Source organism: Protopterus annectens, chromosome 12.part0 (assembly GCF_019279795.1).
Source record: "Protopterus annectens isolate FY-2018-M chromosome 12.part0, PAN1.0, whole genome shotgun sequence".
In the NCBI taxonomy this organism is placed as follows: domain Eukaryota; kingdom Metazoa; phylum Chordata; order Ceratodontiformes; family Protopteridae; genus Protopterus; species Protopterus annectens.
The window spans coordinates 952,737,644-952,752,134 of NC_056746.1; the positions used below are offsets into that span (position 1 = coordinate 952,737,644).

Genomic DNA, 14,491 nt, shown 5'->3' on the forward strand with positions numbered 1-14,491 from the left:
CTTGTAGGCATCCGAGTTTGGAATTTTCTGCCCACAAGAAGTGCATTTCTTGAACCCTGTCAGTTTGCCGGCCATGACAGGAAGTATGGTTGACGGTGCTGTGATAAAAAAAAGCACTAGAATGGAGAATGAGGAAAACAAACTTTTTTTTTAAATATATTCATAAATTAAAGGAATAAAGAAGAAAGATTACCAGCAATGGTAATTAAGAAAATACCCTGTATTATAAGTTAAAGAAGAAATACCAACTATGGTATAAGTAGAAATACTATAAAAATAGTAAGGAAAACCTAACTCTATAGTGTACACTGAGGGAAGTTGAGAAAAATGTAAAAATAAGATGTTTAGGTAAAAATATCAAAGGACTTATTAAGAATACTGAATTTGTCCCTCATGAGAAGCACCCTGCATCTGAGCTCGATGACCGCAAATGAGGTTTGAGTATTGAGGATGGACAAATGTATTACAGGTAGAGTGAGGAGCTGGAGAGTTGGATCCAAAGTCTAGAGTATGCGGCCGAGTTGGGTCTGTGGATGCGATCCAAACCCGTGTTGAGGAAGAATGAAAACTACAACATCTGATCTAAATGCCAAAAATGTATTATAGTATCCTTATGCAAGCATAACATCTACTCCAACTATCATATTGACAATGCGCTCCTGAAAATTGATCCAGTAATTAGGTACCTGGGAACCTATGTAGATGTATCCACTATTGTAAAAAAAAAGGCCTTTTTCATTGCACAGCTTATTTATAAAGGTATGGTATCAAGGTCCAGACATGTGACTATTACACTGTATAAGGCACTTATTAGACTAATCCTTGAGTATAATGCCCCTTTTAGAATATGACGTCTGCCTCTCATATACAGCCTTAACAGATCGTATCCACTCAGACCTACTGCACATCAGCATACCCAGTTGTGGCATAAACACTCACTAAAGAGTTCTTAATTTATTCTGCAACATGAAAAGAACATTTTGGAGGGATAGATATGTGAGAATTTCACTTTGAAACCATCTTTTTCTCCACATAAAACAAAGTACTTATTTTACTATTAAAACATAACCCAAGAAAGTCATAGTTCCACTTTATTTGGCCATTTTCAGACCCATCATTGAGTCCAGTACCACCTATAGCATATACCTGACGAGACATTTGCAACAGTTGGAATGCCCACAAAGGTTCGTTACCAAGATAATCTAGGACATAAATACATTGTCTTCTATGGATTGCCTTCAAGCCTATGTCTATAGTTTGTCTTCTACATGTTACTTATAGGCAATCTCTGACTTCATATAAGGCATCCTCAGATCTAGCTCTGATTTTGCACAACTGCAAAACAAACAGCATCAGAACTACTAGATCAGAGGATTTAAATTTTGCTTGTGATGTAAATAAAACATGTCGACAGGATATATATGTGTCACAGAGGATCATGCCCTGGAGCTGGCTCCCCAGCCATGTGAAGCAAAGTCCATCCTTAACTATGTTTAAGTGTAACCTTGACCAATGGATGAGAAATTGAAATTCACCCTTGTCTGGCCGCCATGTCTCTGATAGATGGAGGCAGACAGTAATACCCAAACTAACATACTCCTCCCACATAACCTCTAGAAACTTGCTAACAACCCCCTCCTAATAAATTCCCATGATAAATAGGGAAACAATTGGGTTGGATTGCATGGCTAGGATTATAAAGGCCCTGGTGGTTGTTAGCCAAGTATATAACTATGAGCCTACGCATGGAAGGGAAAACAAACATTCATCCCTGGAGTAGCACCCTTCTCCCTTATGGATAGGGGTAACATGTAAATGTTCATCCTGATAAGAGTTATTCATATTTTTAAATTACACATGCTAAAATTCTGCATGGGAATATATGGCTTGGCTACTAAGTATCCTTTAAGGTTAATAGGATAGTAAGAAACTATGAAATAAAACCATAGAAATGGCATGAGTTTTATCTTAAGGAAAACAAACAGAAGTCCCAACAGTTCGCTACTATGTTAACTATCATATACACATGTACTTACAGTATATTTATGTAAAAAGTTGTTTTAAGCTTGAAAAAATAAACTGTTCTTTCAAAAAATGGAAATGTATTAAGAGTAAACTAAGTTGAACTAAAACTGTATTAAATTAAGAAAAATGAAATCAATTCTTTAAAATATAAAAAAAGTTACAATGTACTTGCCTTCCCAGGAAATGTGTAATATTTAAAAGAATTGTGTGAAACTGTACATAGAAATGTGCGTTTGCTGTTGTGGCAAATGTTGCTTGAAGATTAATATTCATTAAAGTCCAAAGGATTTTCTCTCATTTGGAAATTTCTCCAGAACTGCATACCTGTTGAAACAAGACAGCATCTTCCATGATTCATAACTGAAGACAATACAAAATCTTGCCTAGGACTCCTCTAAACGGAGGGACTGTTAGTTACAGAGTTATTGTATTACCTTGCTGGATCATACACAAAGAGACAAGAGTTGCCTGAATGAAATTCATAGATTCTGTTCTGGTCTTTAAAGCTGGTGATAGGACACAGTGTATCTTTAATAAACATTACTTTTGATTTAAACCAACTGCATATCAGCAACCTCTATCAGCTAGTCTAAACCTTAGCTAGACGACAGAGTTTGCTAAATACCATCTGTCTGCGCACACCTTTTATTTAAATTTTTGTGAAAGATCATTGCATTTTATGTATTCTTTTTTCAAGTGAAATGCTCTAGTTTATTTATTTCAATTAAAGATATTTATTATTCAGTTTTAAATACTATTGGTTGGTTAATTAAGAATATGTGTATTGAATTTAGTATACTGATCACTATTTAGCATCTGCCTATCAAATAATGACTATTCAGAGCTAAATACTGTTGTTAAAATATTTAAAGGTTGTCTTATTTTAAGAGTAACCAATTTTTATTCTGTGTTTAGCAAGGAATTCTGACTATTGGCAGTGTTACCATGAAATTGGGGAATGTGCTGGTAGTAGAAAACTATCATTATCCCTTCTGGAAGTAGTGCATGTGTGTTTACTAATTTTGCTCAAGTTTCAATTACTGTTGGTAAGATTGCTCTGGAAGACACTGGACTCAGTCAAGGCTAGGTATAAAATCCTGTGCAGGTAGGGACTATAACTCTGATCTGCAGCTGTACAGAGTAAAACTTATGTGGGCATGTTAGGTGTTGACTGTTACCTAAGGTAGCAGGGCACATTTATCATATGTCCTTAAGGCTACCTCTTGCGTATTAATTGACTTGCAGCAGTGTGGCCCAATAGACAAGAACTATGTTCATTATATATTATTTGTTGTCAGCACACCCATGTTTGAGATAATGCATGCTATTTATCATGTCTTCACTCATATTTTATTCTCACATTACACTTCTCATCTATTTATTACTGATGAATGACACTCAGCATTAACTTTCTGTTTATATAAATGCCCAATTTCTTTGCATTTTTGCTAAAATATTTTTTCATAAGTTAACAAAATTATCTTTGCACAAAAGTCTACCTTGATTTAAACTGTCTTTCATGTACATTTATATAATGCTTCATCTTTTTTCGACAACTGATATTGTAAGTCTTTTGAAAATTCATACTCCCATTTACTTTATGTTAGGACAACAAATTACTTCTTGTCCTTATGTTCATAACTTAAGTTTTGCCTTCTAGTCCCAAAGTCTACCCCAGCAATTCACCTATAACATAGTCTGGCAAAGTAAACAAAATACATTTTTGTTATAACCAATTTTGATACATTACACATGGTTCACTCCTGAAAATAGACTGTATATCCAGTGGACTTCCCTGGTTAACATGATGACAGCTGAATCTACAGTCCTACATATTTATATGAAAATGACACAAACATATTACCCTTCCTTGCAAACCCTACTAATTAAAATGTGGATATTTCTATATATGCTGTTCAGCTGAAAAATTCCTTTGATGTTAATTTGTGAAATTGATATAATACTGTCACTTTGTAGATGTGCTAACTGTACAAGTCCCTGCATTGGGGATGGGAGGGTGGCCTAATGGTTAAGGTGTTTGCTTTACAAACACAAGGTGCAGGGTTTGAGTCTTACAGGGGATAATTGGCTAGGCTTAAAATGGCTCATAAGAGAAGTTAGCTTAGTACTAACCTATGAATGAATAACCTATGAATAACCTATGTTATGGTCTAATAAAATGGTGAAAGGCAATGGCAATGCAGATTTTTAAACTGATAACTGAATTAAAAAGGCTTCTCTTCTGTTTCAGGATGGGAATTCTACAGTGCCAAACACAAACAGAAGCATGGAAGTAAGAATACTAGACAATCAATGCTTTATGAACAGCCTAGAACTCTGAATACTAGTGGGAAATGACAAGGACACTGTCCAGTTTGCACTGTGATTGACATGGATAAGAATCTGAAAAAGCTTCTGACTTTAAACAAGAAGTCATCCATTGGGGAAAAGCTTTTACAAGTACAACATCAAAAGACGACACTGTGAAAGTCAGTGGCAAGATTTTAGTTATACATGTACACATACAGAAAAACAGTATGCATAGGTTTGTTTATGGAAAGGTTGCATATCTCTAGATTTGGACAAGATGATGAAACTGAAAGTATGACTTATAAAGGTAAATGTTACTTCTTTGCAGCATTTCTAATTCACGGCTGCCATTGCTTAGGAACAAGCAGAACATGCATTTCTAGTATATGCACCATACAGTCTCCAATTTATTTTATGGAACTTTTACAAAACAGATATTTAAACAGTCTGTTTTAACTTTCATATATATTACTATCAAATGCAGCACAGTTGAAATTCTGAGCATCGTGTTTTTAGAAAATCATATGGAAGAACAATTCTTACAAACTCAGAAGTTTAAATTATGAAGAGAGGCATGTTATAACAGTGGAATACAGTGGCAACACAATAGATTACATTATACCGTAAAGTAATATTAACAGCTGGAAAATGTTTTATGAACTTTCTGATGGGAAAGATACAGGAAAAGAAATCATAGTTTTGTGCTATCTGATATCTGTTTTATATTGTGAAGTTGGAAACAAATAATGTTCTGTTGTCCAGCTGAAGTTCCATGTTAAAGTTAAAACAGTTTTCATTTGATTTCTGCACCTTAAAAAGGCTAGAATATCTTTCTGCAGAATTAAAAAAAATCTTGCAAGAGAAGAAAAGGTTGCCCTCAGAGATTATAACTGGACATTTGTTTTGCAGAAAATCAAGAGACAGCAAAAGAGAAATTGTTTTTAGTATGTCCTTATTTCTTTGGCATATTTCATATAAAATGATGTGGTTCTTCGGTAAATCAATTCTAATTTATGTATCGACTACAATTTGAAAATGGCGTATATTTTTCAAATGAAAGGCAATAACATCTGAAACACACTGTAAAGAACTATAACCTGGGACTGTAGTATTAATTTACATACTAAACATGAATATGCATTGGAGAACAAACCCTAATAACCATACCGGAACAGCGAACAAACTATAATTAATATTGTAAGGATTCTTTTCTAAGGACTTAGATGGAATGAATTTGGTAAATATAAAGGAATAGGGCAGGTCTCAGCAAGGCAGACAAGAAGTAAATATTCCATGAATAAATTATTTTACTTTATAATATTTTTTTACAAAGTCACACAAGATAAATTTATTTAGCTGATGTGGCCTTTTCTCTTTAAAAACAAAACACTATTTATTTAAAGAAATGCGATAATTGCTGCTTTTGGTTGTTAACACTGCTGCAAGGAAAAGTTTATATTTTGCTATAGTTAATGCACTAAAAGCAGCTACCAGTGCCAGACTTAAATCTGAAAAGATTAAATATTGGCTAGACTTGTGTATTTTGCTTAGTCATATGTAAAGCACATGTGCACTGTTAGTAGCATTTTTACATTTCTAAGTATAAGCTTGGATACCCTAAAAACACAGTGAGAGTAAAATTTTGCAGTAAATTGCATAGAGACGGGTGACAGAATAAGTTTACTGAAATGAAAGTCTTGTCTCACACAAAAGGTCTTTAATACTATACTTAAATAGGCAGATACAAAACTGCATAGTCAAGTACAGCAATACTGTTGGTATATGAGGTAGAAGGTTGTTTTATGCAATTGTAAAAAATGTTTTTTTTTTCCAGCAATGGATTATAGTACTTCCTGATGAAACACTATCAGTTTAACACTGCAGCTTACATTACTTCACAATTACTCAAATTCCCACCCCCCCATACAATGATTTTTTCTATATGCAAATTTTAGTATGCTTTTAAATGGTGTGTGTGAAAGACATGCATTGCATCAGTTACTGCAAATTAATGTGTACATTACAAACCAGAAAGATTTGATGATATGAAACAGGATGTGACACCTGTCTCTCAAGATAATGACATCCAAATAAAATTACAGTAAAGGCTGCTGAAGGAAGAAGGTGTTAATTCATCATGACAACAATGCATGGAAGAGTTAATGTAGAAAAGAAGAATTGTATTTTATCACTTAAACAAGTGATATAACACTATAGCTAACATATAATCTTTTTTTATTTTGTCATTAAAAAACATGTATAACGATTTGACAACTCATAAGTGATAACTGATAACTTACCAGAAAACAATAAAACACGCAGGTTATATGATAACTAGGTTTACAATAAAGTACACAGATTTTTCAGCTACCTGACCTTTTGGACTAACAGGAACCCTTCATCAAGATCTAATATGTTATTAGAATGGATAACTTCTTAACTCCTGACAAAGGGCGACTGTTATTTTAAATACTTGAGTGACTATAATATCTACGTAGGTCCAATACAAAGAATTACAAAACCTGTGTGATCCAGTAATTTCAGGGAAACTAAAGCTGTAGATAAGTATATTTACCATAGCAAGAGGTCTTAATGATATTGCTATTCAAACAGAAAATTATAACATTAGGGTTATTTTCCCAGCTCTCTTGCTTTTCTTGACCTGAATTTTTCAAAGCTGTGGCCTAGTATGTTCTTTGCATAGACCAACAAAGGTTCTTGCTCATGCTAAAATAGAATAATATAGATATGCATGTGACTTACTCTTGTTGACTGAGCAAGTGCGTGCTCAGTTCTACCCTTCAGTCTATAATAACCTGCCAAGGAAGGAGAGATGCACTAGACAAATGATGTTCCTTTAATGAAATCACATGGACTGTAAACTACATCAGTCAGAAAGTGTTGTGAAATTGTAACCAGTTACATATGACAAAAAAGCAAGCAAAATATGAAGAGGCAATTAAAATAAAAAAACATAGAAATGCACTGAAATAATTTATTGAAGGAATGATCATTACAGGGCTGAATAACGCAGAATAAAAAGAAACAGTCAAAAAGGAAAAAAAATAACAGACAAAAGGCAACATGTAGTATTAATTTTATTAATGACTACCTTGGCCTCATAATTGGACATGTTGGACTTAATTAGTCAACTTTGTTTCCAGTTTTGTTCAATTAGAGAGCTCTTATCATTATGGAAACTGCTCTTCCCAATTTTAGCCATGACTTTTTATTTTTGTTAAACACCAATGTGTTTTTTTGGGATACTTCTTGTAAGCATAGTAGCCTTGCACAGGGAGTGTCTGAACAATTCAGCATAGGTTGCTATGAACTCCTAACTGCTATGAATGGGGTTAGGAGGCACATTGAATTTTGGCAGACTATCAATTAATTCGATATAGTTTGCTTTGGAATAGTTCCTAACTATTATAGCATTATGGAAACTGCTCTTCCCGATTTTAGCTCTGCCTTTTTCTTTTTGTTATACACCAATGTGGTTTGTTTTGGGCTTACTTCTAGTAAGCATAGTTGCCTTTGTACAGTTATTTAAATGGTTGTACAGGGAGTTTGTGAACAATTCAACATAGGTTGCTATGAACTCCTAACTGCTATGAATGGGGTTAGGAGACGCATTGAATTTTGGCAAACTATCAATTAATTCGATATAGTTTGCTTTGGAATACTTCCTATTATAGCATTTGCTGAGGTTAGTGAGTTTATTTTTATTTCGAAGGAGATAGCTTTGTGGTCTGATCTCACCATTGAGGGCATAACACTGGGGTGCAGCACAATCCCTTACTCGTGAGTACCAGCTCCAGTGTATTTGAACCCCTGGTGGATATGTGCACTAACTGGTCAAGGGTATTCGTGTTAAAGTCCAGGAATTGTTGTGTCTGCAAGTTTGAGGCAGTGTATCTTTCCTAGTCTACTGAGGGATAGTTAAAGTCTCCCATGAGTAGGGTATTTGGTTTAATGGTGAAGGTTAACTTGTAGGATCCTGGGTCCAGATAAGCAACTAACCATTATCTTCTTGCTCGGTCTGATGAATGAGGCATCTATGTGTCACACAATGGAGTCCCCTATGAATAGAGTCCTGAGTAATGTGTTTGCTTGCCTTATGGGCTTTGCTGTTGGGGCTCCACTGGGTGCAGGCATATGTTTGGTGTTTGGTATTGTTTGTGGTGAGTGCTTTACAGATTACTGAGGATAGGCTTTGCTTTTACAGGGTTAGGAGGTCTTTAAGATTTGGAAAGATTGCTTTTTAGTGGTTTAGCATAAGTTGGTTTGTGTGGGTGGTGGACACTGTGCATTGGATGTAGTGTGTATGTTCTTGACAACCTTTTCTTTCACATACTATGTGTTTCTTTAAGGATTTCTGTCTGTGAATATGAAACAACTGCTAGATTGTCTCAGGATGCCCATATTTACCAAAATGGCTACAGAGACAATTGGAAATTGCATATTCATGTTGTCCGGACCTGTGTTTGACTGGCCTACTGTAGGTTAAGGACTGGGTTATGCAGAGGTCTCCTTGGGTAGTCTCTGGGGTTTGGCACTAGACTAGGTCAGATTGTGCTAAGATTAGTGCTGTTTATTGGGCAAACTAGCTGCTATGAGCTTGTCTCTGCAGAAAAGCTTTGTTTTAGCCAACTAAGTTACACATTTCAGTTCTAAGGGTAATTTTATAGATATAATTTACTGTCTAGGTGTTTGTGACTGTATAGGGCAGTAAAAGAGGGGACAGAGGGACTTTGGAAGTGAGATTAACTTAGGAAGTCAGAGACACAGCCTTTAAAAACTACAATGGGAATAGGGTGAGAGGGTTGGGGGAAATTAATGCTTTAAGAAGTAGGTTTCTTAAAGAGGGATCCAATATTGGAGCTCTAATCCTGAGGTTAAAATGTTCAGAAAATTTCGCTTAATGTGTCAGTGAAGATTGAGGCAGACACAAAGAACTAGGAAAAAAACAGTTGCAAAGTAAATGGAAAGGCACTAGAATGCAACTTTATCCAGGTAGATGATAAGCAGTAGTACCAAAACTTGAAATATAAACAGCTATAAAAAGTACAGAAACTCAAATCCAGAATTCTCAATACTGTTGTTGTTGTTGTGTCTTTCGGCTTTTCCCGGTTAGGGGTCACCACAGCGGAACGCCGGTCCGCTAATGATTGGTAGTAGATTTTTACGTGCCGTGTTACCAGCCCTGAAGCACAACCCTCAACGAAGGTACACGCATTCACGCATGTCTCCATGCAGAAGACGCTCTAGCTGAGAATTGAACCAGACAGCGTCTTACTGTGAGGTGACAACGCTACCGCAGCACCATCACCGTGAAATTCAAGTACAGACAGCTAGTTTTTGCAAGTAATTCCACTTATGGAGACAGAAATACAGTATAATGTATAAAAAAAATTCTGCACTAATACACAATCTCCCCACAACTGCAAATGAAGTTACAAGACTAAGGTCCCAGAACAGACTAAAAAATGCAACAAGAAAACTTTTTGGCTAAAACATGGAAAAAATAGAAACGTACAAAATGTCACTGCACAGGTCACAATAAGGGCAACTTAAAATATTTAAGCAGAATTTAAATAAAGCTTTTTCTTCCCTGTTGATGAAAAGCTTGTTTTTCACAACTTTCAGAGACTTGAACAAACGATACTGGGTGGATGTAGTCCTGTGCTAAATACAGAAGACTTGTTAGAGAGGGATCCAATCAATAAAGACAATATTGGAGTTATAGGCTTATGGTTAGAATTTCAGAAACTTTTAAGTTACTGTCTCAATGGGGGCTGGGGCAGACACAAAGGACAGGGGAAAAACAGATGCAGTTTAAACCAGGTAAATGATTAATAGAAGACTGTAGCAGCAAAACTGGAATATAAGCTGCTATAAAAAGTACTGAAGCACAAATACAAACAGCTAGTTTTAATAAGTAATTCCACTTATAAAAATAGAAGTGCAGTGTAATGTATAAACAATGCTTAAATTTTGCACCAATAAACAATCTTCCCACAACTGCAAATGAAGCTACAAGACTAAGGTCTCAGAACAGACTAAACATGCAATCAGTTAACTTTTTTGTCTAAAACATGGAAAAAAAGCATAAAAGTACAAAATAAGTGTCACCACACAGGTCATTGTAAGTGCAACATAAAGTATTTGGGCAGAATAATGTAAAAGCTTTCTTCTTCCCTTTTAATGAAAAGCTGGTTTCTCATACTTCGGGCATTTCCTCAGAACAAAAGACCCGGGTTGTGTGTAGCTCTGTGCTAAATATAGCAAACTTGCTAAAGAGGGATCCAATCAAAAGAATGCAGAAATATATGCATATGTAAGTGTAAGTGATGATTTAATAAAACCTGTATAACTACATAAATTTGTAAAAAGAAAGTTAACTGCTAAAGAAATGCAGATAGGAAAACAATAATAGAAAAGTAAAATTATGGAGATTTAATAAGCAATTAAATAACCAAACATAAGCTAAAAAGTAAATAGATAAATAAATAAGCAGAAGCTTCAGCTGGGGTTCAGAGTTAAATATTTTGACTTTAGGTTAAAAGCTTATGGTACGGATCAAAGTTATGCCAGTGAAACTTTTAGTTACGTACTTACCATAACCTCAGATGTATGGGATCCATCTCGCCTACATTCATAACTGATGGGTTCAGAGCCGATCCATCGGCTCCGACTCGGCCACTATATAGTAGAACGAAGTCTCTAATTGGCTGGGCTACCCCTTATCCCAGAATGCACCACGCCTGCTTCCCCAGATCTTGTTTGTTCGCTTTCATACCTACATCCAGACACAGAGGCATACCAGCAACTGTAACAAACTAAAGTCCTTCAAGAGAAAAACTCAGTAAGTAGCAACATTCCCTCTAAATCCAATGGGAATGGGGAAGGAGGGCGGGTACGTAAGAATGTAGGCGAGATGGATCCCATACATCCGAAGTTATGGTAAGTACATAACTAAAAGATGTAATGGGATCCTATCTCGCCTACATTCATAACTGATGGGACAGCGTCCCTAGCACCTAAATCCCGGGTGGCTCATTGGAAAACACTCCTGAGAACTGTGGAACCAAAGGAAGTTCTACCTCGAGAAGCCACATCTATCTTGTAATGAGAAATGAAGGTGTGTGGAGAAGTCCAGGTAGCGGCCGCACAGATATCATCTATCGATAATTTGGAGTGGAATGCTACAGAAGTAGCCATTGCCCTGGTAGAATGAGCCCTGACTGGGAAAGGTAGCTCTTTGCCGGACCGTGAATAAATGAAGGAGATGCAATCTTTAATCCATTTGGCTATGGTGGTTTTAGCCACCGGTTGACCCAACCTATTTTCCGCAAAGGACACAAACAGCTGATCTGACTTTCATGTCTGATTGGTCCTACTTAAATAAAAACGCAGTTGTCTGTGAACATCCAACTGATGGAAAATATATTCTGCGCTATTGGAGAATTTGGGAAAAAACAAAGGGAGCTCCAAGGATCGTTGAATGCATAAGGGGGATGCTACCTTGGGCAAGAAAGAGGGATTTAACTTGAGGGACACTCTGTCTTTGTGAAAAGTCGAATAAGGAGGATTAAAACAGAGAGCCTGAAGCTCTGAGACCCGCTTGGCAGAGGTTATTGCCACCAAAAAGGCGGTTTTCCAAGATAGAAATTTTATATCACAAGTAGCTGCTGGTTCAAAGGGGCGGGCAGTTAAAGAAGCTAGAACCATATTCAGGTCCCAAGGGGGCACAGGATGGGCTATTGGGGGCCGAAGGAGCCACGCTCCTTTAAGGAAAGATTTGCAAAGCCTGTTTGCCATTAAGGAAGGCTCAAAGGAGACATGAAAATTAGAGATAGCCGCCAGATGGACTTTAATTGTGGAAACTGAAGAGCCCAAATAAAACAAAGAAGCCAGGAATTCTAAAACCTGAGGTACTGGGGTGGTAAGGAGATCTATACCTCGTTGCTGGGCCCAAAGAGCAAACCTCTTCCACTTGCTGGAATACAGTTTAATAGTGGAAGGTTTGTGAGAAGAGGACAAAATGTGGATGACGTCTGGAGAAAAAGAGTTATCTCTGACTAAGGTTGGAAGTGGAGTAACCAAGCAGCCAACCTCAAGGACCTGAGGGATGGGTGAGACTGTCCCAACTGATGAGTCAACAGGTCGGGCACCAGGTCCAGAAACCATGGGCCCTCCACCGCATACCTCAGAAGGAAGGGGAACCAAACCTGACGAGGCCAGTGTGGAGCGATCAAAATCATGTCGCTTCCTAGATGAATCGCCTTCTGTATCACCTTCGGGAGAAGGGGAACCAGAGGGAAGGCGTAAAGTAGACCGGGGGGCCAACTGTGAGCGAGAGCGTCCCTGGGAATCTGCCCCTGAGAGGGAGTCAGAGTGAAGAACTCCCTGCATTTTGCATTGTGAGGGCTGGCGAACAAGTCGCAACAAGGGAGGCCCCACTTGGCAAAGATGTTTGCAGCCACACTGTCGTTGACGGACCTCTCGTGGGGCAACAGGAGAGTCCTGCTCAGCCTGTCTGCAATCACATTGGATTTCCCCGGAATGTGCGTTGCCACTAGGAAACGCTGGGTAGAAATCACCCAATGCCACACTCTCATGGCCTCTCGGCAAAGAGGGTAGGACCTGGTTCCGCCTTGCTTGTTTATGTACCAGACTACCGACATGTTGTCGGATAGGATCGCAATAGTACCCCAGGGAAGAGCATGATGAAGTGCTTGCAACACCAGTAGCACCGCTCTCATTTCCAGGATATTGATATGTAAGTGCGTTTCGTGAGCCTGCCACGTGCCTTGGACAGACCTGTCCAGATAATGACCCCCCCCACCCTATCTGGGAAGCATCCGTGGTCACCGTGGCGATGGGAGGCTGAAGGGCAAAGGGTCGCCCCTGGTCCAGGTTGGACCGAAGCAGCCACTAACGTAGGTCCCGACGGCAAATTTTGGTAATCTGGACCAAATGGTTCAAGGGAAGTTCCTGAAAGGACCATTGAACCGACAGTAGCCATTGCAGCACCCGCATGTGCAGCCTGGCTAAGGGGACTAGAAGAATAGTCGAGGCCATCGTGCCCAATAACAGCAGAATCAGTCTGGCCTGAACTCTTGATCTGGGTAACAAGGTTTGAACCTGAGACTGCAGGACCTGAATCCTTTCTACCGGCAAGAATGCCCGCATTCTTCTTGTGTCTAACTCTGCGCCTTTAAAGGTAATACGTTGAGACGGCTGCAGCACAGATTTTCCCCAACTGAACGTGATTCCTAGTGAATGACCCAAACTGACTGTGGTCATAAGCGCCCAAACTAATAGATGCTTGGAGGTGGCAGTAAGGAGCCAGTCGTCTAGATAGGGAAACACTTGGAATCCTAGACTTCTCAAGTGAGCTGTCACTACTGCCAGACACTTGGTGAACACCCTGGGGGCTGTGGTGAGACCAAAGGGCAGTGCTCGGAACTGGAAATGACTGGTTCCCAGGCGGAAGCGTAAATGACTCCTGGACTCTTGACTTATCAGAATGTGATAGTAAGCGTCCTTGAGATCTATGGAGCACATCCAGACATCCTTCTCCAATAACGGGAGAATGGACTGAAGGGTGACCATTCGGAATTTGGATTTTTTTTACAAAGCGATTCAACGATCTGAGGTCCAAAATGGGCCTTAAGTCCCCTGTCTTTTTTGGAACCAAAAATAGTCTTGAGTAAGTTCCTGATCCGATCTGGTCGGCGGGGACAGGCTGGATGACTCCTTTTCTTAGCAGCTTTGAAACCTCGACCGCTGCTTGATCCCGCTGACTGGGTGGCACATCCGGGATTTTCCTGATAGGAAGAGGGGGGATCTTGATGAAAGGGATGAGATAGCGTCCGGTTATGGTTCGGAGCACCCACTGATCCTTGGTGATAGATTCCCAAGCCTGTGGGTGTTCTGCAAAACGACCCCCGACTGGCTCCGGAGATGCGCAGTCGGGCGACGTCTCAGGGATGGGGAGGGTAGGATGGACCACGAAAGGAATCGCGGTCTCCAGAGTTACGGGGGCCTCTGCCGCCTCTGGGGTGGCGTCTTCCTGAATTCCCCCCCCTGCCTCTAGAGGGGGGGATCACTCGGTGGAGTAGGGAAAGACCTTTTGAGATTTCCTGAACCA

At 38.7% G+C, this 14,491-nt stretch overlaps 1 protein-coding gene across 3 annotated transcripts in view; it reads left to right on the forward strand.

Annotated features, from left to right (window-relative positions):
- Nucleotides 1–7,453, forward strand: part of EDN3 (endothelin 3) — a 1,001,184-nt gene extending 993,731 nt beyond the window's left edge. The window contains exon 4 of one of the 3 annotated variants that reach the window (XM_044089986.1): nucleotides 4,277–7,453. In XM_044089986.1, the coding sequence (XP_043945921.1) occupies nucleotides 4,277–4,322 (46 nt within the window). In that variant the 3' untranslated portion in view covers nucleotides 4,323–7,453. The remainder of the gene's footprint in view (nucleotides 1–4,276) is intronic. The other 2 variants (XM_044089985.1, XR_006367120.1) reach the window with 2 other exon arrangements.
- The last annotated feature ends 7,038 nt before the right edge of the window (nucleotides 7,454–14,491 follow it).